The sequence below is a fragment of the Felis catus genome, chromosome F1 (genome assembly GCF_018350175.1).
Source record: "Felis catus isolate Fca126 chromosome F1, F.catus_Fca126_mat1.0, whole genome shotgun sequence".
NCBI lineage: Eukaryota > Metazoa > Chordata > Mammalia > Carnivora > Felidae > Felis > Felis catus.
In genome coordinates this window covers 40,423,495-40,448,067 of record NC_058384.1, presented here as the reverse complement: position 1 = coordinate 40,448,067, position 24,573 = coordinate 40,423,495, and the positions used below count along the sequence as shown (strand labels likewise).

Here is a 24,573-nt window from a genome sequence, read left to right as displayed (position 1 = left end):
TGCCCCCCCCACCGCCCCCCCCCACGCTCCGCGCCCGGCCCAGGGGGCCACCCACCGGCGACGCCCACCCGGCCCGGGCACAGGAGCGGGGCGCCCCTCACCCAGCCCGGTACTGCCCTGCGCCCCGCCCCCGGCTCCAAGGTGGCTCCTCCCGCCAGAGCCACCGTGGCCACAGCTGGCCGCTGGACACTGCGGCCAGGGAGGCCTCTCCGTGCCCTGGGCCCGCCCCTCGCCTGGGCCCAATCAGTATCCCGGACCCCAGAAGCCCCGATCCTGGTGCCATCTCCGAGTACCCAGGCACATGGGCCAACCCTAGAGGGGCAGGACCTCCTCTGCCCCAGTGTCCAGCCCAGGACGTCCTGCGGGGAAGGGGGGCGGGAGAAGAGGGAAAAGAGGCTGAGAGCACCCCGCCCCCATTCCCAGAACACAGGCACCCATTGAGAGGCAGCTCAGAGCCGCTTTGTCCCCGCGGTGCCCACAGACCTGGACTCTGCCAGCTGCACTGGCTCCCTGAGACGGACCCTTCCCCCTCTGAGTGGACAGCGCTGGCATGCACCAGCCCATGGCCTCATCAGTCGGGATGACAGGCCGCTGGGGCCACCTGGAGCCCATCCAGCTAGACACCCTTCACAGTGAAAACCCCTTTCTTCACAAAGCAATACTGCAGAAACACTGCATTGGCTAGGAGAGCATAGGGAGAACAAGAGTTAATTACCGTGGGGACAGTGTTTTGGGGGGAGGGGAGCCAATCAATCCCCTTACAAATTTATATTGAGTGTCAGTGACTGTGCCCCCTGCTACCTGGGTTACACTGCCCAGGAACTGCCTATCACTCCAGGGGGGAAATCAAAAGCCTACCTCAACCCCTGGCCATGGGACAGTTCTTTACAAAGCACTTTGACAGTTAACCTCATTTGAGGCTCTCCACAGTTTCTGCGAGCTCGACAAAGTTGACAGGTGTTATCATCGATCCATTTTACAGATTGAGAAACTAGGACTCACGGGAGTTGAAGGACTTGCCTGCCGGTATACGGCTGAGGCAACGTCAGAACCCAAGTCTTCTAAATCCAGGTGGATCCTCCTCTCCAATAGCAGAGGGTGTTCGGAGGTGAGAGAGAGAATGGATGGCCCAGCAGGATCTAAACAAGTTAGGGGAGGGCTGCCAGACGCGGAGCTGCTCTGCCCCGGGCTCCTGTGGGTACTGGCACACCCAACCCAAGAGCTGGAGTAAGGAGACCATGGGCTCCTGCCCCAGCAAATTGCTGGTAGTCTGCAGGGGTGGGGTGTGGGAGGGGAGTAAGCGAATATATGCACCCATGCAGGACACAGTCATAAACCCAGGGGCAGAGGGACAAAAAGAGATGTCTCCCACTTCGCCACCCCCTAGACAGTGTCTCCATTCCCATCCATGTCTTCTTTCCTAGTGCACGAGCTCCAGGAGTGCTGGACCACGTGGCCATCGTGTTCACTGCTGTCACCCAGTCCGGGCCCTAGGTGATCGTTGTTGGTTGAGTGACTCTCAGAGGAAGGGTTGTCTCTCTTCCTGTCCAAGGGTAACCCTTCCATGTGTACTCTAGACCCCATCTGATCCCTCTCCCAGCATTATCTCTTCTCTTCTGCATCCTTAGTTTCTCCTTTCTTATCAGCTTCTTTCCCCAGAGCAAAAAAAAAAAAAAAAAAGAAAAAAGAAAAAAATCTCAAGTCTCTCCGTGTAAAACCAAACAAAACGAAACAAAACCAAGCAAAGCAAAACCACATTTCCCCAAATTCATCCTTTTCTGGCTACTTTCCTGCTTTTCTCCTTTATTCCTCCAACTAGTCCTCCTTGAGTCTCAACCTGGTTGATGCTTCCAGCTGGCCACGACACCTAACTCTCACAACACCATCAGTGATTTTCTAACTGGAAAATGCTAGGAAAACTTGTCAGTCCACACGGTAGGAGCGTTAGACTGGGACAGAGGGTGGGGGAGGGTCTGTGGGCAGGGGCGGGGGTGGGGGGAGAACTGGAAGCAGTTGGGAGAGCCTGGAGATGGAGGGCTGAGGCTGTGTTGCCCTGTGGACCTGAGTCCTGCCAGAGGCCATGGAACTGGGAGGGAGTGGGAAGAGGCTGGGTGGGAGCGCTAGGGAGGGACTGGGGGCCCTGAGAAGGGGATTGTACAAATCTCCAGGCCTTGAAGGGGCTTCATTGTACCTCCTCTACTCAGGGCACACAGGAGCCTGTTCCCCTCACCAAGCCACTCTCCCAGGCCCCAGTGAGGGGCAGAGGCACTTTCCTGGAATAGGAGAGGCAGACAGTAATTAATGTGCAATGAGACAAAATATGGACTTTTCCAGTAGCAGGCTTTCCCCAGGGTGCCTGGAATATGATAATAATAATACTAGCAGCTAACACTGCAAATGAGTTTCCCATTGTACAGAGGCTGGAGGTGAATTTTCCCAGCTCACACAGCTGGGATTTGAAGGTTGGCTTGTGTGACTTCAAAGTCCAGGCCCTTCCACCCCACCGCCTGCCTCTCCCGTAACATGTCTAAAATGCTCGGTGCTATGCTTGGCATACAGAGCTTGCGTACTTGGGGAAACCATGATATCCAGCCCTTATCCCTCGCAGGAGTCTGTGTGGGAAGATAGCGGGATATTTAGAGTGGGGAAGGGCGGTGGAAGCTAGGTAGAGAGGAGGGGCTAGACCATGCCTGTGACCCAGTTTGGGCTTCGCCTGGGACTGTGGTACCCGTGTGCTGCTGAGTCATCTCACTGCTGGGCTGAATGACCAGCACCGGGCTCCGCCCAACCCCCTTCTTGCTCTTCTTCAAATCATAGCTGAGTGAGTAGGCCCGGGCTCCCAAGGCCTTCCGGCCTTCCCAGGACCAGAGTCCTGGAGCCTCCGTTCCAGAGGTTCCTGCCACACCCAGCTCTCTGGCCCAGGGGGATTTTGAGCCTTTGTGAGATAAGGGGAGCTCCCTTCCTCTCCTCTACTTGCCTCTGGCTGGTCTAGTGCTTTCCTCAAGAGGCTGTGCTTTCTCCAGTCTTTCTCCTCCCAGCTATCTTCTGGCATAGCCACCTCCGGCAGATAGGTAATTACACGTTTCCTTCTACCCAAGGACCCTGAGCCCTTTCCTCATTCTGATTTAATCTCTTTACACCCTCCTCCAGGGTGTTGAAGACACACTGATTCTTCCTTGCAACCCAGAGCTGGGGGAGGGCGGGGGAGCAAGGCCCAGGAGAGAGCCAGAAACTTGGCCAAGGTCTCATGGCTTAGCTGGGGACTAAAGGAACCAGATCTCCTGGCTCCCGCTGTCCCCAAATAAACAAACATCTCTCCTGCAACATAAGGTCTTCCCTGGTGTCCAGCTTTAATCTTTCTCACTGCAAATGAAAGACTGTGACTTTGTCCTCTTGGTGGGAGGGGTCTGGGAGTGGGTGAAGGATGGTGGGGATCAGCCTCGCTGCTGGCCCAGCTACTGGTAGGAAGGAACGCTCTTCCCTAGAGAGGTTTTAGCAACGCCTTTGCAGGATTACCTTCCCCAGAACGCCAGACTTCTGCTTCTTTGCAGAGGCCCAGGTCAGCCTGGGCAGAACTTCCACAGCCCTGGGTCTCAGGAAAGGAGTGGTTAGCTGGGTTGGCTTGGGTGGTATCCATGAGCAGCCTGCCCTGGGGGGCTGTGGGTGCATTAGTAGTCCCAGGCAGCCGGTGCCCAGCCTCAGGAGCCCAGCCCAGCCAGTGGGGCAGACGGGGAGGGCCAGGTTATCTTTAAATGGCACCTTACTCAGACTGCACCTCTGCCAGCTGGGCAGGGTGGGGGCAGACAAGTGTTATTTTGGGATCTGAGGATCTGAGGGTAAGGAAGGAAGAAGTTTCTGTTTACAGCTCTTTTGTTTATCTTCGCTCAGTCTCCTGGAAGGGTTTGGGGACAGGGGCCACAGCCCTCCAGCTGGTCCTTTCCACCCTGGGGTCTCCGTTTTCAGCCTAGCCCTGTTCATCATCTGCACAGGTGGGAACTTTTGGACAGAGATACAGGGCCTTTTGGTGTGACAGCCTCTGCAAGGTCAAGTTTGGATATTGAGAGTTGCTTTAGGCTTGGAATTAGACTGATGGCAGAAATTACTACGTACTATGAGGCAACACTATTATGTTGACTTTAATCCTCAAAATGACTTCATGAAGCAGATAACTAATATTATACCTATTATGTGGATGAGAAAGCGGAGGCACAGATAATTTAAGTAATTTGCCCAAAGTCACCCATCTGGTAGATGGCAGAGCCAGGATTCAAACCCAAGCAGTCTGGCTCCAGAATTCACGCTCTGAACCCCTAACCAGAGCATGAGTCCTGCCTTGCCACTTCCTGGCTCTCCAAATTTAGAGAAACCACTTAACTCCTCTGGGCTTGGTTTCCTCATTTGTAAATGGACTATGGTTCAGTCAAACCCAGTAGAATCCCCAAGTCAGCTGGCAGAGGCACTCTGGCCCATTCTCTCTCTCTCCCTGTTCAATGGGAAAAGAGTTTATTTAGGGTCACATGATATAGCTCACTAGCAGAGCTTGGGCAGGAACCCAACCCTCTTGCCTCCACATATATTTCTGTGTTCTTGCTGGTGAACCTCTGTGAGTCAGGAACGAGGCAAGAGAGCCAAGCCAGTGAGGGACGTGAGATCAGGTGTGAATTTGTAATCCCAAAACCTGGTGTAAAAGAAGTGCCACATTTATTCTTTTAATCCAGTTAGATCAGATGGAGTCTCTATCCTCACAGCTGGTGGGGGAATTATCTGTCGTCATTATGGTTTGCTCCCCCCACCAGGATCACGAGAAGGTCCTGGGATCTCCCATAAGGCAAAGTACTGGGGGTGGACCCTGCAGGCCTTGTCTTCTGCCAGCCAGGGGCCTGCAAGTGCAACAGTCCTGGCCTATGTGCCGCAGGCCCAGGAACTGTTCCAGGGAGCCCTGGTGCCCAGTATGCAGCCTCCCCAGGGATTCCAGGCAGCCTTTCCCTTAGGAAGTTCTTCTGTCCCCAAGTGCTATGCCAGGATCGGGTAAAGGTCCTCACCACTCAGGCCCCACGGACTTCTGTTCCTTCTCGTTTTCTGGCACCCCTCTCCTTTTCTCTCTCTCCTTTCCTTCTTCCTCCACGGCCCTGGGCCTTATCTCAGTTCACTCAAGCTTTTACCCTAGGATCCAGAAGCATGGCGATCCTCAAGCAGCTCTGCTTCCCACTCTGCAAAAGCAACTAAGGCAAGAAAATGTAAAGAATTTGGCTATGTTCTTAGAATACGTGGGGGGGGGGGGGCGGGAAATCTAGTGAAAGCAAACCAATACACTGGTCATGTAGATATTACAGAAAAAGTCCGCAGCAGGTGGAAGGCAGGGCTGCAGCCAGCACCGGTTTCGATCCTGTTCCTGGGCAGGATGGCGGTGCTGCAGCACTTCACGCAGAGCTGTCCTCCCAAAGGCTCACTGAGACCCTAATTTAGCAGCAGCATCTGTGGAACTGAATTGAGTCATTCTAATCCAGTGAGTCAGGGAGACTGAGCCAAACATAGCTCCCAGCTACCGGAGGGCGGGGGAGACACGGAGGAAAGAGGCACTCTCTTCCATCTGAAGTGCTTCAATTAAGACATCTTGAATTCTAACTACAACTCTGAGGTGGGTATTAGTTCTCCATTTTACAAATATGGGAACCACGGATCGCAGGGGATGTCACCCCAGCTCCCTCCTTACCTTCTAGCTATGTAATCATGCCACATCAGAATAACTCAAGACTTGAAGGGACTTCCTAGGCCTTCTAGTCAGGTCAGGTCAGCACATCTGCTACAAAATCACGTGTACCATATAAGTCTAACAGACCCAGTGTAATTGGCAATTTTAGGAGAATGGTTAATGCCACCCTATTTTCACCTACTCAAAACAAGCCCCTCCCAAAACAAAACAAACAATGTGAGGGTCCTTGTTAGAAGGCTAAGGTTGAACTTGTACTAATCCATCAGAGAAAGGTAAATATTTACAAATGGTGGAATTTTATTAGCAATTACTTTTCGCTGCTTTGCTACCCAAGTCCTGACAAAGTGTGGTGAAGGTCTAGTCTAAGCCCCAGCCAGCTGTCATTTTTGGGAAGACCTTTCCCTCTCCACCGTCAGGCCCTCTAGACCCACCCTTGTCAACTTTTCAGTCTGACCTCTTCCACTCCAACCCCCTCTCTGGTTACCGCCGAGTCCAGGCTCTTGGTTCTCTCACCTGCACTTTGCCTCCAGCCTCCCCTTTTAGTCCTGTCCGGACAGACATCAGTATGCTTTCTAAAATGCAAACCTGGAGGCACCTGGGTGGCTCAGTAGGTTGAGCGTCCAACTTAGGCTCGGGTCATGAGCTCAAGGTTCACAAGTTGAAGCCCCGCATTGAGTTCTGTGCTGACAGCTCAGAGCCTGGAGCCTGCCTCAGATTGTCTTCCTCTCTCTCTCTCTGCCCCTCCCCAGCTCACTTGCGCTCTCTCAAAAAGAAACATAAAAAAAATAAAAAATAGAAATAAAAATAAGCAAAATGCAAACCTGATTGTGTAACTTCTCTGCCTAAAATTCTTGAGTGGTCTCCCATTCCCTGAAGGGGGGGAAGGCCTATAGGATCCTCCACCATCTGGCTCTCACTTTTCCTTCCTGCTTATTTCTGGCCAAGAGTCCTGTGAACTATAAATTCCAATCTTTTAACCTGCATATAAGCTGTGAAAATGCAATCCTATTCCATGATGGGTCTCTTCTTAATGATCTTTTCTCTAGAGTGTCCTACCCCACCCTCGTCTGCCTGGCAAACGCATAGGGGAGGCAAGACAGAGTACTGGCAAAAAGTGCAATCCACTTGGATCAGAATCACACACTTTGCTATGTGACTTTCGGCAGGTAGCATTTAATATCTCTGTGCCTTGGTTTCATCAGTCTGTAGATGGGATAAACAAAATTATGCACTTTGTAAAGTTATTAGATGGTCTACACGAGATAATCCAACACTGGAACAGTCACTGGCATTTAGTGAGTGGTCCTGAAATCTCAGCAGTTGTTAGCCACCTTGCAGGTCAAGGGTCACCTTCTCCACGCAACTCTTGACTTCTCCCACTTACCATTAACCATCCCCTTTTTTTCGGTATCGGGGATTGACCCCAGTATTTCTTCCTCTCATGGTACTCCCCACACTCGTTGCGCTATTTCTGACCCCCTACTAGACTAGCTTCTTGAGGGAAGGGGCCAAGCCTCTCCAGCATCTACCATTGGCCTTGCATGTAATAGAAATTTAATATTTACTGAACAGAACAAACATAATAGTAGCCAGAATTTGGCTTTGAGTTTATGATCTACTCATTGGCCATAGGTCTGCCAGGCTGGGGTGAGAAGTAGATCTTTCACTGGACAACCCTTTCATTTTCCAAAGCAGTGTCCTGTTTTCCCTGAGTCTTCTCAGCTCCTTCAAGTTTCTTCCCCCTTGACACAGCTTAGGTCCTCCAGTTCTTGGTTTTTGTCTTGCAGATGGGCTCGCCTTCTGTCAGGGAGCCTCCTGCTGGAGCACCATAATGGAACAGAGCACTCTAGGATTGCTGACAGGCACAGAAGACTGAAATGATCTTACACAATGTGTGTCTACTAACCCAGCCAGAACTACACTAGAGTTTAGTGAAGACATGCCAACAGTTCAACATAATAAACACTTGTTACTGGCACGCAGAATCGTTAACAAGACTACAGTACTCTGTAATCCTCAACTTCCTTCATACTCATTAATCTGAGTTTTGAAACAACCTTACCTTTCAATTCTGCCCATTTTTTACAGGTTATGGACATATTTGTTTGAATCCTAAATTGTCATCCTTCCCAGGGGTTTCCTGTTATCTAAAAATCTGATCAGCATCTGTCTCCGATCTAGTAGGGTTTCTTTTGGGCCTCAGATCCTCTTTTGGAATGGGTAAGGCATAAAAAAACTCCCTCATCTGTCATTAATATCAAAGGAGGGGCCAAGGACAGAGCCCTGGGGCACAGCACAAGCCATCCCACAACACGCCAATTTGCAGTCTGAGAGTTGGTGGCCAGTTACCAACTGGTCCATCTCCCTAATGCTTTGATTTTACCATGTCCAGATTTTATGTTAACAAAATCAGACTATGGGGCTAGTTTTGCATCACTTGTTCTGAATTCACAACTAATATCTATTAAGCCCTATATTAAGCACTAATTACCACATTCCTATTTATTGGCTTGAGTCATCTAATAGTCCCTGATCAATATCACCCTTCCGATGGGCACTTGTGAAAACCAGTTTCCTTCAGTTCTTGGACTTTCACCTTCTGTCTTCTGGTATTTCTTCCATTTTCCTTTCAGTTCTTTCCCCTAAGAGCTCAACACAGTCTTGGGAAAGCCCTTGGTGTCCTAGCGGTTACTCACCAGGGTCAGGAGACCTGGAGAATTTGAGAGCAGCTCAGCACTCTTATTATTCCCTTGTTTATCTTATCTTGAACTTCAATTCTTTCTAACCAGTTGGCCCTGACCTTTTCAGACTGAAGCCGGTTCTTTGGCCAAAAACACAGGAGACCAAAAGGAGCTAGAGTTCAACTTTTTGTCAATACTCCTGGACTCAAGCAGATTTTTTCTTCTCGTGGACCCTGGATGTAGTTTCTGAACTCTTTTCCTCACTGACACAATGGGAATATTATCTACTGTGTACCTGCTATAAAGGTTAAATGGGATAGTTGAAATGCTGTGGGAGCAGGAAGTGCCTGCACACCAAAGGGTCCAAGACCCTCTGCTCTTAACTGACAACAGTATGTCTGTTGGTTGGGGGTGGCCCCTCAGGTGATCCTACGACCCTTTCCCTTCAGAACTCAAGTTTTCCAGTCCTTCCCTAAAACTAGCGAGAGAGCAGCAAGAGAGGACCCTTGTCAAGAGACCATTTTTGGCACGAGATAGGCTCTTTTTGTCATTAGTGGGCCCAGGAGGGGTCTATATCTTTCTCAGTCTATGTGTGAAAGCCCCAAGCCTTCCCAAACTCAGCAGTCCAATGCCACTGGCATGAGACCATTCTTTTGTGCCACAATCAGGGGTTGATTTGGCCCTGTGGAACCTTCAGCACTGAAACTAACTGGCACTGCCTTGAGATCAATAACCACGGAGTGAGTTTCTAAGGCTCAGAATGGTTTTCCTGAGCACCAATTAGCCAGACTTCCATCATTTCCCCAATATGAGCAACTTCCCCAACTCAAGGGAGAGAAATCACAGGGGCAGTTATTAGTCTCAGAACCTGGCTGGCAGACCAGGCTGTGCACAGGCCCTCAGACTTTTCAAAGACAGTGACGTTAACAGACACTTTTCCTGACTCAGTCAGATGTGGGAGTTGGACACCAGGGACACCTAGTGGTGTGAAATCACTATTGGCTACAAAATCCTTAGGCTTCCAATTACAGTCCTGTACAGTAAATGCCCCAAGTGGGGACCTTTCCTTGAGAACAGAGACTTGATCACCAGTCTAAAGAAACCTTCTGTAGTGGCTGAAACTGGGGCAGTAGGTGTCGGCATTATAAAAAAAAAGGGGAATGCTGGGCTTTACCTTCCTCCCCTTCACTGGTTATCATTCATTTTTCGAACCCACAATGACTGCATTTCCCAATTAAGGGACCTCCCTTAAAAATATTTGACTGGATGATACCAGTTCTCTAAGAATCATCTTGGGCTAGGTTAGCTAGAACACACTCAGGTGTCTGCATGGCTCCGCCTAATCTTTTCCCCCTTATTTTTATTTTCCTTCTAAAAGGAACAGAAGGCAGAGGTGCTGGGACACCTTATACCATGTGGACTGAATTCATTTGTAAAGATTACTTTACTCTCCTAGAAAAATACACATTGCAAATTTGAGGGCTACAACTTAACCACTTTAGAGGATTCCTGAGGGAGAGGGGGTAACCTTTGAATATCAGAGTGTGTGGTGATGTGTTGGGGAGGAATATTAAATACAGTTGGGTCAGGTGGACTTTAAAAAAAATGTTTTTCCCATTTTTTTTTTTTTTTCTAAAAAAAGGAAAAACAAATTGCCATCTCTCTGGCTGATGTTGTGTGTGCGTGTATACATAGGAATAGCTCGGGGGGAGGGACTGTGTCATGCAATGAGGCAAAAACAAGAGGACTTCCTGTGACAGGGGAGCCTTAGTGTTGTAGGAGGGAGACAAGGAGAGGTCACTGGAGAGGGGTCAGAATGTAGCTGCTGCCTCTCATTCCTATGGAAAACCCAGAGCATCTGTGGTAGAGAGCAGAAAGCATTATCATCTCTCAAGGGTATTCCTATCTGAACATAGCAGATGTCCTATGAAAGTAAACAGGTCTGTTTTAGAATGTACATGGTCATGACTCCCTGTGCTCCTGAGGTGGGGCAAAATAATCCATGAACACGTAATCCTTCTGGGCACTATGTTTCTGGAGTGGCCGGCAGAGGACTCTAGGAACAGAGGTGGGGGCACGGTCGGGGAGAAAAAGGTTCTAGAGATGGAGTATCTTCAGGGGGACTTTGAGAAATGTCCTTTGTTCCAGTATTCCTAAGTGACAGCACTGGTGACCTTGGTCTGAATTGTCAGTGTCACTCTGCAAAGGCCAAGGGCCAAGAGTCAGGAGGCCACTCTAGGTTGAAAAGAAAGTACATCTCAAGGCCAGTTAAGGGCTGCAAAATGGTTTGTGGCTGGGCCAGGAGGAGCAGAGTTGGAAAGTCTCCCTTTCTTAGATGCCAATGGTCTGCAGAACCCGCCTCTCGTTGTCATTAAGGTGGCCTGAGAACATGACGTAGCAGGGCTGCTGAGCGAACTGGCAGAGGAAGTCCGTGAGATAGGCCTGCAGAGAAGAAAAAAGAGTGGCCTTACTGCAGGTTCTCAGGCTTACCATCTGTAAGGGGCGAGCACTATCGGCGGTATAGGAAGCACTGGCTGTCAGACAACTGCCAGCACCCTGAGGGATGGCTTTCTACATTCCTGGGTCTAGTTCAGGCTCAACCCAGAGACTAAAGTCCATAGAGAAACAAAATTGTCCCAATAGATCTCATATTTCCACCCGAGGACCTTCACAACATAGCTGGGTTTTAAGAAGCTGGACTGCAACACCGGTAGGTATAAAATACTAAGGTGCAAAGTCCCAGACCACCCGGAGCCTCTGACTACTCGGCAAGGCAGGAACTTTCTGCCCTGAGGCTGGGAACTATGAATGGGTTGGAGCCCATATTCCTGTTTCTGGCTTGAGACCGTGTACTTGCAAGACATCTATCTTCTCTGGACATTCTCACCTGCAGATCAATCTGATAGAGAGGATCCTTAAGGGCATCGGGGTCATCTTCCTCATCATCCTCGTAGTAATCCTCCTCTGTTAGACACAGCCAACACAGAGAGGGGTCAGGGCAGAGGCCGACTGGGCCCCAAGCGGGGAGGCATCACCACACGGCTGAGGTAGAAGGGCTAAAAAAGCCCACGGACCATCCCTTGTGGGCCCACCTCTCCCCTTTCTTTGGTATCCCATTCTTGGTCCCGGTGCACAGAAAAGGTATTTAGCATGGCTGTCCTCTCCTCAGACTGCTTACCATATTTACTTGTAGCGAGAATGTCAGATAAGAGCTGGCCAGCTAAACCATCCTCTTCCTCCTCTTCATCCTCCTCCTGGTCCTCCCACATATCATTGGAGTCATCTACTTGGAGATGAAAAGCAGCTGGAGCATATACTCACAGATTTTCCCTTCCCAAATGTAAACAGGCCAGGATAGGAGGGTCCCGAGGGTTTCTGCAACGTGGCCTGTGGCCAAGCCCTCCCAATGAGCCTGAGTGGAAGAAACGAGGGTGTTCTGGTGGGTACATAAAAGGATGAAAAGCTCTTGAGAAAAACCAAACAGGAAGGGCTACGCGGCTTGCCTCCTGGCTGCCTCCCACCCAGCCTCTGAAGAGACTTCACAAGGTAGACCCGAAGAGCAGCTCTTCACGTGCACAGCAATGCTAGCCACGTGGCAGGCATGCTTAAATAAACATTAAAAAACCCCTCAGTGCCTCAATAAGCCAAATTGATAATCTGAGTATCATGACTTGATCTGGCAGGCTTAAAAGTTTGCTTGGAATAAGGGCCTGGTGCACCTTGACCCCACTCTGCAGGGGTGGCCTGGCGTGCGGCGTTGGCCTCCATGACGTTGGAAAGCTCGTTGATGATCAGCTTCAAGATCTTGACCAGTAAAGGAATGTTTGTCCAGCGCTCAGGGTCTGGAAAGGAAAGGGAAGGCTTCTAGGCAGGCTGTCAGTGGGCTCACTTCTGGCAGTGCCTCCTGTCCTGCAGTGCTCCTCACCGGACACAGTTCACCATCCCTCAGCCTTTCCACCATCCCAGACTATATCCAGCCACCACAGAATGATTTAAAGTTAAATAACTTCATTCTGCTTGGTGTCATAAGAGTTGAGAAGTTAGGACGGCTAAGAGAGTTCAAGAATTAAAGGAGATACGTTTTGGCTGGTGATAAAGCTTGGACACTAAGTGACTGTACAGAGCACAGTACTCTAGTCCCCATGACTCGCAGTTTGAGAAACAGCACGGGTGATTATAAAGCTAGAGTTGAAGAGGGCAGCTTTGCATTCACTGCCTACACATCGGTGAAAGCAACCCAATAACAAAGACATGCTGAAAATGGGTATTAGAGGCCCCAAATGAAGCTGGGGAGCCTTGGTACCCGAGATGGCTTTTGGCAGTTTTCAGCCACAGGAAGGAAGCATATGTTCCGATCCTTTGTGTACCTGCAGTTTTCTGTTTCTTTTTTATCAAACCCATCACTAACGACTGTGTTTCAAAAATCTAGATGATAGTACCTCCATGCCTTCCACCCCACACATCCTTAGCCCCCAGGGAGGGTACTGGAGGGCAGCAGCGTCACCCACTTTTGGCTGACTTAGAGCGGGTGCGGATGCCCTCATCCATGCTGTAGATCTCCTCTCCCTTCACGCGGATATCCTGTAGCCGCTTGTCATCTGCATTGATGCCATGCTGGAGCAGTTTACACAGTGCCACAGAGCTGGCAAGAAGAGCCAAAAAGGGTCGATCAGCCACCCATCTAGAGTTTACTCCAAGGAGATAAGCAATTATGCCGTAAGACTCTCTCTTTGATGGTGAGCATTCTGTTCACGACGAATCAGGAGAGATAAGACAGCTCAGCTGAAAGGGGGATTTAGTGCTCATGAGGATGGCCTCGTGAGAGCTTCTGAACTTCTTGGAACAAAGCTGGGGCGGGCACAGATCACAAGGGCTGGCCACACTGAAAGGTGCAATGGGGTGATGAGAACCACTGGGAGGTGAGTCTAGGATAGGAAGTTAGCAAGCCAAGATTAGAAGGCTTAGGTTTATAAAGGAGAATAAGCCACTAGCAGTATTTGGCTGGGTGAAGTCTGTGGCAGAGGAGGATCTCTGGCCGGCAATGAGGAGGAAAAAAAAAAACGTGCTATGTGTGTTGACTGTGTTTTGGGAGTTTCAAGATGGCAGCTATTCAAAGACCTGGATTAGCAATAAAGAAATAGAGGAAAAAAGGAATACAAGGGGCAGCTTGCTCTATTGAACAAAAATCATTGGAACAAGTCAGGGAAAGAAGAAATACAAGGAGAGGCAGAATGCCCAGAGAAGAAAGAGGGGCCCTACCTGACTTTGCCCTCATACTGTCCATAGAACAGATGCTGTCGACTCGTCCACTCAGCCATCACAAACTCCAGGGCAGGTTTGCCAGTAGGTCCTGGGAGGCTGCACAGGAACTCCAAGAGGGGTTCCAGCTGAGTGTGCACCAGATGAGCGAACACCATGATCAGAGACTAGGAAGTAACAAGAAGGACATCTGCTTCAAGGAAAACAATTTCAGAGATTTAGGAGATGAGAAGGAGTGGGCCGGCCAGTTGAGAAACAGAGAACATGGAGATTTCCTTGTCGGGATTTCTTGGGCCAGAATAGATTTTACTTAACTGTTCTATAAAGACAGTAAGACAGAGTAAAATAACTCAGGACCGGGGCACCTGGGTGGCTCAGTCATTAAGCATCCGACTTTGGCTCAGGTCATGATCTTCTGGTTCGTGACTTCGAGCCCCGCATCAGGCTCTGTGCTGACAGCTGGGGACCTGGAGCCAGCCTCAGCTTCTGTGTCTACCTCTCTCTCTGCCCCTCCCCGCCTCATGCCCTGTCTCTCTCTCTCTCTCTCTCTCTCTCTCTCTCTCTCTCTCTCACAAACAAACAAAACCTTAGGACCTGTATACTGATTTCCACCTCGACCACCTGGGGTTGGGGAAAGCCCAGCTCCCCATATCGTCTTACCTGCATGACACTGAGCGTCTCTGCCTGCTGCATCTTACTGAGGATGGCACGAAGAATCTGATCCAGATTCTCCCCCAGCTCCCGCCCTGCCTTGGAGATGAGGGTGGAGACGAGGCGACCCACAAAGGCGGCAGTGAACTCTGAGGTGCGGGGGTCCAGGAGCTGGCTCACCACTTGCATCACGTACCACAGCCCGTTGTGGCCCTGCTCGTCATGCCACTGGGCCACCTGCTCCAGTGTCACTGACACATAAGCCCGCAAGCACTCTCCACCATTCTGGGGAGACAAAGACGGCAAACAACATTAGCAACTGGGAACAGATGCCAGGAGGCCCACAGTCTGCATGGGCAGATGTTACTTAGGGGCCTATGCCACATAAGAGTGACGAGCCCATAGGGTTTGTGGTGGGCACATACCACTGGAGTCGGGACTTTACTGTTACAGACATAGCCATGCACTATATGGTCCTCGCTTCACCTCATCAGCTCCCTCGAGAAAGCACACTTCTGATCACAAGAGATAATGACCAAACAAACCAAGTTTTAACCACAAAGGTCTACCTCTGGTACTGGAAAAACATGTCTAAGATGCAGCAGTGATTAGGGGTACTATAGATATTTATGGGACTAAAGACAGACCTATATGAACCACTGTTTACCTAGATATTTTCAAAGGGCTATTACTTTGCTCACTTTAATTCTGAAAAGACTTTTGTATGGCTATATGTCTGTAATCTTGTCCACCGTAGCAATACCCAGATATAGATGGGTAGAATGTCTGGCATCCATACTTTTAAGATTACAATACATCCCAAAGCAGAGCGCGTTTGGCTTCCACAGTCTGGACCCTTCCTGGGTGCCCTTGTTAAATATGGATTTAAGAGACCTCGATCTCAAAAGCGTGAGACCGTGTCAGCTTTCTCGGCCTGCTACAAGCCCATGGCTGGGAGCTATCTTTCCTCTTCTAGTCACCAAGGCTCAGATACCTGCATGGTGGCGTTGTCATCTGTGTGAAGGGTGCACTGTGCCACAGCAGGGAAAGCTTGGCAGATGAGTAGCTGGGAAAGGGGAGGCTTTGTATTCCGTACTACCGTGGTCAGGATATCAATGGCAGTCTGAAGAATGGAAGAGAAAAAAGAATTAGAACTGCCTCTAGGGTGGGGCTCGGCAGTGCCCTACAACTAAGATCTTTATTGCATGGATACAACACAGCAACCCAAAGAAAGCTCATTAATTTTCATTAATGAAAGTTTCTGAAAGAAAGGAATAATTAGATAGTAGATAGTGCTCTCAGCTTCCTCCTGATAGCTCATAACTTGCTTAGATATGGGGGTGGGCAGTATACGGCAGCAGAATGGATAGCCCAGCGACGTACTTAGTGGTGCTGTGTAATAATGGCACTCCGTTCAATTCACTGAGGACAAGTAAAGAACAAGAAGGGACATTTTCTTAAAGCCTCAAGAACCACCCGTTGTCCTTGTGGGCAAAGTAGCCCAGGAAGATCACCCTATGAATCTCTTATGCAATTGGTTTCCCGTCAGCGAGGTGGGATCTACAGGTGGTATTTGTACAGCATGTGCACATTCTTCTTCTTCTACCTCCACCCACACCGGTACTGGCCTTGGAACCACTTACCGCACACAGCCCTGCAGGGATCTTGTCTGCTGGGGCCTGCATTATGCTCACTAGAGTAGGAATCAGCCTCATCTGCATTGGGCCCTGACAGGCTTCAATCTGAGACAGCTCCTTGAAGATATCCTGAGCCAGCGAGGCGACGACAGGATCTGAAATGGATAAGGCAACACAGAATCCCCCCCACCCAATGGTCTGCATGTGCTTCTGGCTTAATGATACCTATTATTTGGCTCTAACCTAAGTTAACAACTTCTGCTTTGCTTACATATTACATATCCGGGACCTAGTGAGGCCATATGAATAACCTGAAAGGACAGGAGAGATGCTAAGTCTCTAAGAGCTAGAATATGCATGATTTCATTAAGTCAGGGACTAGTCAGTAACAGCTACTCCTAAAACAAAATTTGGCTTTTTTTCTGGGCCAACTCTTTTTTTTTTTTTTAAGTTCCAAATTTTTATTTAAATTCTAGTTAGTTAACCTGTAGTGTGATATTGGTTTCAGGAGTAGAATTTAGTGATTCATCACTTCCATTCAGCACCCAGTGCTCATCACAACAAGTGCCCTCTTTAATATCCATCACCCATCTAGCCCATCCCCCACCCACCTCCCTCTATCAACCCTCAGTTTGTTCTCTATCATTATCAGTCTGTTATGGTTTGCTTCCCTCACTCTCTGTCTCTCTTTTTTTCCTCTTCCCATATGTCCATCTGTTTGGGTTCCTAAATTCCAATTCTGGGGCAAATCTTTAATGTCTTTATTCTTGCCTGGATTGATTATGAAACCGAATGCTTAAGGAAAAGAGAAACCCTCTGATTACTTTGTTAAGAAGACACGAAAGTTTCAAAAACTGCCAAAACACTGATTGTCAGGTTCTCACATGTTGAAGGGGAACCATATGCATCTCTTACGGGGGTAGTCATGATAGAAAAAAGAACTCCCAAAGCATTTCCAAGGCCAAAGGTAAAACCCTCAGAAAGCAGAGCCTTGTGAAGAAACAAAACTTTAGCGTGATCTATTTCACCTATGTAAGAAAAATCTCCTGTATCTAGCATGAAAAAATAGAAAAGTGTGCAGTGCACTAAGATATGTGTTAAAAGATCACTGCAGCATTGTTTTAGGAAAAAGTTGGGAACTTAGATGTCTATTAACAGAATGGGCACATAAATACGATACAGCCATTTATGGAATATTATGTGATGGTTGAAAAGAATGAGATATATCTAAGAGTGCAACGTGAAAACCTCTCCAGGACACATTTTAGGCGAAAAAGAGAATCAAATAAAATATTTAGTATAATATCATATTATATAACCTCTATCCCTATATCCTCTGTTTCACTATTGGTGCTACTTCTACAAAAACAAATATAGTCAATATTTTTTTGACAATAAAACATTATACAGGTAAAGTGTGTGTTAATACACACTCACTACAGAAAAACTTAAAATGCACTAAAGTATTCAAGGAAAGAAAACACTTGGAATTTCCCCCACTTAGAGAGAACTACTGTTAACATTTTGATGTAGTTTTTTCTGGTATTTTTTCTATATACGTAGCTACAAATTAATCCTTGTCTAAAACAAACCCCAAACTTGGGATTATAGTCTATGCAGTTTGGAAAACCATCTGTTCTTTTATTATACTGTGAGCACTTTCCCATGGCTCAGAAGTATGATTTTTAGAGGCTGTACAGTATTCTACTTTATGGATATAATAAAGGTAATTAATCTTTTTTATTACTTCTAGATTTTTGCTACTATAAAAGCCTTGTGATGAACATTGCTGTTCATAAACCTGTGTATCTACTTCTTCAGTATCTCACTTTGTACTTTATAGTTCTAGACCTCTTAGGAAGATTTTGATTTAGTTGCTCAATTTCCTACTTGCTTAAGTTCTGAGTTATATCACTTGCTATTTAACCCTTTACTCATCTTTTATCCCCAGTTCTTACTGCAGTTAAGAGTTACAAGAATAGGTATCCTACCTTTTAAAAACATGTTTATTTATTTTTGTGAGACAGACTAAGTGAGGGAGGGAGGGAGAGAGGGAGTGCGGGAGAGGGGGAAGAAGAGAGGAGGGAGAGAGACAGAGAGAAAGAGAGAAAATCCTAAGCAGTCTCCACGTTGTCAGTGTAGAGCCTGATGTGGGGCTCGAACCCACCAACTGCGAGATTATGACTGTAGCCGAAATCGAGAGTTGGATGCTTAACCGACTGAGCCACCCAGGCACCCCAGCGTTCTACTTTTTAGTGCTCCTGTAGCTACAGCACAGCTCTCCTCTTTGCTAAGTGAAAGCCAGTCTTTATTTAGATGCCTAAGACCATCAGACCCAGGGAAAATTTGCACTTAAATTCACCAGCCACCACCACCTTTTCTTGGTGTCCCTTATAACACATGGTCTTGGTGGCATACCGTTACTGTACTTTAGGAAAATGGCGATGGTGAACGGACAGATTTTGCTTTCCATGCTTGCTGTGAATTCTGGGTCTACTGTACAAACGATGCATAGGGTCTCCATCACCAGGTTGAGGACCTCTGAGCTGAACTGGGCTGCTAGGTGAATTAAGCCATCCAGGATACTGGGGAGGAAGGGTTGAAGCACGTGGGTACTCTCCGAGACTTTCAGTTGATCACAATAACTAGAGAGGGAGAAAGAGAGAGAGAGACAGAGAGAGAGAGAGAGAAAAGCAAGAATTACTCACAAGTGGATCCCTCAATTCCTGGTTTTTCCAATTGTTATCACATGTTACAGCATTTTTATGTGTAGCTTTATGAAGCTACTTGTAGAGTTAGTTTTTACATCTTTCTGTGGCATAGTTTGTAAATATCAGCACCACCATCTCTATGCTAATTTATTTCTGCTTTGGTTTTTGCTATTTCTTTTAAACTTTCATCCCTCTCTCACTGTCATGTATGTTATTATATCCAAATTATTAAGATGTTAATGCCTTGTAATTCCTTAGATTACTGCTTTAATCACATCCTTCAAATTCTGATATATAGTCCTGGTATTTTTCTTACACACACATATATATATACACACACATTCTTATATATATATATATATATATATATATATATATATATATATGCACACACATACATATATACATATAAATAAAACTTACATATATATATAAGTTTTATTTATTTTTGAGAAAGAGGAAAAGAGAGAGAGAATGAGTGGAGGAGGGGCAGAGAGAGAGGGGGACAGGATCTGAAGCAGGCTCTGTGCTGACAGCAGATAGCCTGATGTGGGGCTCAAAGTCACAAACCATGAGATCATGACCTGAGCTGAAGTCAGGCGCTCAACTGACTGAGCTATCCAGGTGCCCCTATTCCTGTTATTTTTCGAATAGTGTTTTTTTAACATCTTTTCCAACACATCTGTTATTTAGTACACTAACTTTCATGTTGTAACAATTTTGTATTTTTTGGAGTAGTTTTGAGATCAATTTGTATAGATCTTCTATGCAATAAATTTGAATACTATCTGTGCATGATAGGAAAATTGTGTACTAAAATTTGTGTACTATTTGTAGGGTTTAACGTTTTTTATAGTTTTATTCACTTCTATTCAATTAATATTTACTGGATGCCGCTTACCATGTCCAATGTAATAGAATTAAAGACATATTGTCCGAGTCTTTTGTTTATCTTCAAAATGGCAATAAAAGTCAACAGACACTTTCTCTATGTTACAAGAAACCAGTACAGAAACAAGGCCTTCCGCAGGTACTCAATAAATGTTTTTTCCCCATTTGTTTAAGTGGTTTTACAACCATATTACTTGTGTCAGATGACGGGTTCGAAGGTCCATAATGAACAGTACAAGTGTGGGCTTTGATCGCAGATTTGTCCATAGACTTTTTGTGTTTTTAGTCCATAACATCTTGATTTTCAATTCCACCTTGCTCTGATCTAACTTTTTCTTTTCTTAAGAGCTGATCTGTCATCTGGCCTTGGTCAGCTCTCAACTCCTTACACTAGGTTTTGCATTCATCTCTCCACCAAGTACTCAGTTGTACTCTACCTCCTCCCTCCCCTCTGCTTCTTCACTCTAATAATTCATAGTTACTGTCCCCTTCTAAAGAACTTGAACCTATACACTCTGGTAGATCAAAAAGATTGTACCATCTACTCAGATCATATGGGAAGCAGGGAAGTTAGACTTTATGCTAAGGGAAGTTAGACTTTATTTTGGAAGCTAGTGTATCTCCAAGTCTTTTACAGATTATTCCTAATACCTTCTTTGCCCTCCCTCAAAGTCTTCAAGAGAAACTGATACCCCAGGAAGATGCTACAGATTTATCCTGTGGCTTCATGTATCACATGGCATACTATGACTTTCTTCTGGGGTACCTGTATCTCAATTTGAAGAGCACAACTGAAGCCATGAGAATTTTATTGTAGAAGCAAAAATAATCAGGCTTTTGCTTTATAAAGAGCAGTTAGACAGCTAAAATAATACAAATTACAGCAGTGGGGGCTGGAGGCAGAGACATCAGTTAGGAACCTACTGCAGCACTTCAGGCACAAGAAGTTGAGAATACAAGCTAGGGTAGTAGCAGTAGGAGAAGAAATGAAAAGCTAAGGAACCAAGATCTAAAAGGCAGAGATCTGGGATCTCCACTTTTACTAAAACAGGAAATACAAGATCTCCTTAAGATTTAAAGGTATTGATTCTTAAAAAAAAAAAAAAGTACCAATTTCTTTTACTAAAACAGAGAATACATGTAGGGCAGGCTTGGAGGCGGTCAGCAGTAACCTCAGGAGCGGATATGTTAATTTTAAGATACTTATATAAGATATCTACCATGGTATTAAGTAGAGGATATGTTACTTTAGAGCTCTGGAGAAAGGCTGGCATTAGCTATGATATGAGAAATGTGACACAAGTAGAAGTATTTATTGATCAATACCTTGTTTCAGAAATGATTTCAGGCAGTCTGCAATGATTACATAGGTTAAGACACGAAGAATAAATTAAAACCAGGGCAAAAGAAGAAAAGCAAAGGTGGTACGATGACCATTAAAAGGTTGCTAGTGAATTAGAAAGAACAGTTTCAGTCATAAGGACATAAGCCAGATTGTAACTGGTTGGGAAGCTGAATAGGGAAATGACCAACTGGAGAATCTTGGCTGTGAAGGTAAGAATAGCCAAGATCCCTCATCAGACAATTTTTAACCTGTGATCCAGAGATGGCGTCAAGAGATCCAGCCTTTGATAGATCATATAAAATTTTATAAACATGTATGAGTGTCCATTTTTCTGGTGTTCAAAACTTTTGTCACCTTTCCAGAGAGCTCTGCTTTACCTTTCAAGCAAATTGCTGCCCATGTAGTTAGAGACTTGATTATTTTTTTTGAAAGTTTTCTTCACATAATTTTCTTTAAAAAAAAAATTTTTTTTTAAACTTTATTTATTATTGAGAGACAGAGAGAGACAGAGCGTGAGCAGGGGAGGGTCAGAGAGAGAGGGAGACACAGAATCTGAAGCAGGCTCCAGGTTCTGAGCTGTCAGCACAGAGCCTGATGTGGGGTTCGAACTCACAGACCGTGAGATCGTGACCTGAGCAGAAGTCAGAGGCTCAACTGACTGAGCCACCCAGGCGCCCCTCTTCACATAATTTTCTGACTATAAAAGTAATATAAACAAATACATTTTTTAACTTAATTTTTTTCAGTTTTATTGAGGTACAATTGCATGTAACATTATAAGTTATTTAAAGGGTACACTGTGGTGATCTAATATATACATACACTGGGAAAGGTTTCCCCTCATCTAGTTTGTTAACACATCCAACACCTCATATATCTTTTTTTTTTTTTTTTTTGGTGAGATAATTTAGTTTTTATTCTCTTGGCAAATTTCAATTATACAACACAGTGCTATCGACTATAATCACATTTTATTTTAGATCCTCGGATCTTGTTCACCTTACAGAGTGTACCCTTTTATCAACCTCTTCCTATTTCCCCCACCTCCCAGCAACCACTTTCTACTATTTTCTAATTTTTAGGTTCCGCATATAAGTGATACCATGCAGTATTTGTCTTTCTCTATTCCACTTCGCATGATGCCTTCAAGGTCCATTATTGTTGTTGCAAATGGCAGAATTTCTTTCTTTCTCAGAGCTGAGTAATATTCCGTTGCATATGTATACCACCTCTTTATCCCTTCATCCGCTGACACAGACTTAGGCTGTTCCCATAATGTTGGCTAGTATAAATAATGAGCAGTGAACAAGGGAAGTGCCAGCTCTTCCAGATGCTTTCATTTAAGAAAAAGTTTTTAAAAAAATGTTTATTTTTGAGAGACAGAGAGAGAGAGAGAGAGAGAGAGAGAGAGAGAGAGAACGAGTGGGGGAGGGGCAGAGAGAGAGGGAGACACAGTATCCAAAGCAGACTCCAGGTTCTAAGTTGTCAGCACAGAGCCTGACACGGGGCTCAAACTCCTGAACTGTGAGATCACGACCTGAGCTGAAGTCGGACGCTTAACCGACTGAGACACCCAGGCGCCCCTCCTGCTTTCATTTTCTTCGGATATACACCCCAAAGTGGGACTGTCAGATGATATGGGAGTTCTATTTAAATTTTTTGAGGAACCACCACGTTTTTCATATACTGCTTTACCAATCAATATACGTTCCCACCAACAGTACACAAGGGTTCCCTATTCACATCCTCATCAACACCAGTTATCTTGTCCCTTTTGGATGACAGCCATTCTAACACGTGTAAAGTGTTATCTCATTGTGGTTTTGATTTGCGTTTCCCTGATAATTAGTGATGTTGAGCACCTTTTCATTTACCTATCGGCCATTTATGTCTTCTTTGGAAAAGTGTGTATTCAGTTTCTCCACCATTTTTTAACTGGATTGTTTTATTTGCTATTGAGTTCCTTACATATTTTTAATATTAATCTCTATCAGATATATATGATTTACAAACATTTTCTCCCATTTTATAGGGTGCCTTTTCACTTTGTTGATGGTTTCCTTTGCTGTGCAAAAGCTTTTTTAGTTTGATGTAGTCCCACTTATTTATTTTTGCTTTTGTTGCCTTTGTTCTCAGTGTCAGATTCAAAAAACCACTGACAAAACCAATCCAAGGATCTTAACTTCCATGTTTTCTTCTAGGAGTTTCATGGCTTTAGGTCTTACATTCAAATTTTTAACCTGAATTTACTTTGTTGTACTGTATAAGGGTCCAGTTTCTTTCTTTTGCATGTGGCTGTCCAGTTTCCCCAACACCATTTATTGAAGAGACTATATTTTTCCCTATGGTGTATTTTTGGCTCCTTTGTTGTAAATTAATTGACTATATATGTGTGGGTTTATTTCTCCACTCTCCATTCTGTTCCACTGATCTATGTATCTGTTTTATGGCAATACCATACTGTTTTGACTACTACAATTTTGTAATTTAGTTTGAAATCAGGGAGTGTGATGCCTCTAGTTTTGTTGTTCGTCCTCAATATTGCTTTGACCATTCAGGGTCTTTTGTGATTCCATACAAAGTTTAGGATTATTTGTTTTATCTCTGTGAAAAATGTCCCTGGGATTTTGATTGCACTGAATCTGTAGATTGTTTTTGGGAGTGTGAGCTTTATTTTTTGAGACAGTGTGCGTGTGCAGGGTGGGGGGCAGAAGGCGAGGAAGAATCTTAAGTGGGCTTCGCGCTCATTGCGGAACTCGATGCAGGGCTTGATCTCATGAACCATGAGATCATGACCTGTGTTGAAGTCAAGAGTCAGATGCTTAACTAACTGAGCCCCTCAGACACCCGAGGAGTGTGAACATTTTAACAGTAATTCTTCCAATGCATTAGCATGGAATTACCTTTCCATTTATTTGTGCTTTCTTCAATTTCCTTCTTCAATGTCTATAGTTTTCTTTTTTAAAAAAAGATTTTATTCTTAAGTAATCTCTACACCATACATGGGGCTCAAACTTACAACCCTGAGATCAAGAATTACACGCTGAGCCAGCCAGGTGCCCCAACTCAATGTCATATAGTTTTCAGGGTATAAATCTTTCACCTACTTGGTTAAATTTATTCTTTGATGTTTTATTGTTTTTGATGCAATTATAAATAGCATTGTTTTAAAAAATGTTTTTCATTATTAGAAATGCAACCAAGTTTTGTATATTTTGTCCTATAATTTTCCTGAATTCATTTGTCAGTTCTAACAGTTTTTTTGGTGGAGTCTTTACTGTTTTCTATTTATAATATCATGACAACTGCAAAGAGAGACAATTTTATATCTTCCTTTCCAATTTGGATCCCTTTTCTTTCCTAACTGCTCTAGGTAAAACTTTCAGTACTATGTTGACTAGGAATGGTAAGAGCAGACATCCTTGTCTTATTCTTGATCTTAGAGGAAAAGATTCCAGAGTTTCATTGTTGAGTATGATGTTAGCTATGAATGTGTCACAGTGGCCTGTATTGTGTTAAGGTATGGTCCTACTATACCCACTGTTGAAAGATTTTATCATGACTAGATATTGAATTTAATCAAATGCTTTTCCTACATCTATTGAGATAATCATATGATTCTTAGCTTTCATTCTATTAAGTGGTATATCACATTTATTGGTTTATATATGTCGAACCATCCTTG

General features: G+C 45.5%; 1 protein-coding gene across 1 annotated transcript in view; it reads right to left on the bottom strand.

Moving 5' to 3' along the window:
* Positions 1–6,866: 6,866 nt before the first annotated feature.
* Positions 6,867–24,573, bottom strand: part of IPO9 (importin 9) — a 56,676-nt gene continuing 38,969 nt past the window's right edge. The window contains exons 15-24 of the mRNA XM_003999369.5: positions 18,360–18,586; positions 15,948–16,096; positions 15,299–15,427; positions 14,314–14,589; positions 13,654–13,820; positions 12,903–13,036; positions 12,114–12,236; positions 11,573–11,677; positions 11,282–11,358; positions 6,867–10,836 (exon numbers count right to left, since the gene is read on the bottom strand). Coding sequence (XP_003999418.1) covers positions 10,726–10,836; positions 11,282–11,358; positions 11,573–11,677; positions 12,114–12,236; positions 12,903–13,036; positions 13,654–13,820; positions 14,314–14,589; positions 15,299–15,427; positions 15,948–16,096; positions 18,360–18,586 — 1,498 coding nt within the window. The 3' untranslated portion in view covers positions 6,867–10,725. The remainder of the gene's footprint in view (positions 10,837–11,281; positions 11,359–11,572; positions 11,678–12,113; positions 12,237–12,902; positions 13,037–13,653; positions 13,821–14,313; positions 14,590–15,298; positions 15,428–15,947; positions 16,097–18,359; positions 18,587–24,573) is intronic.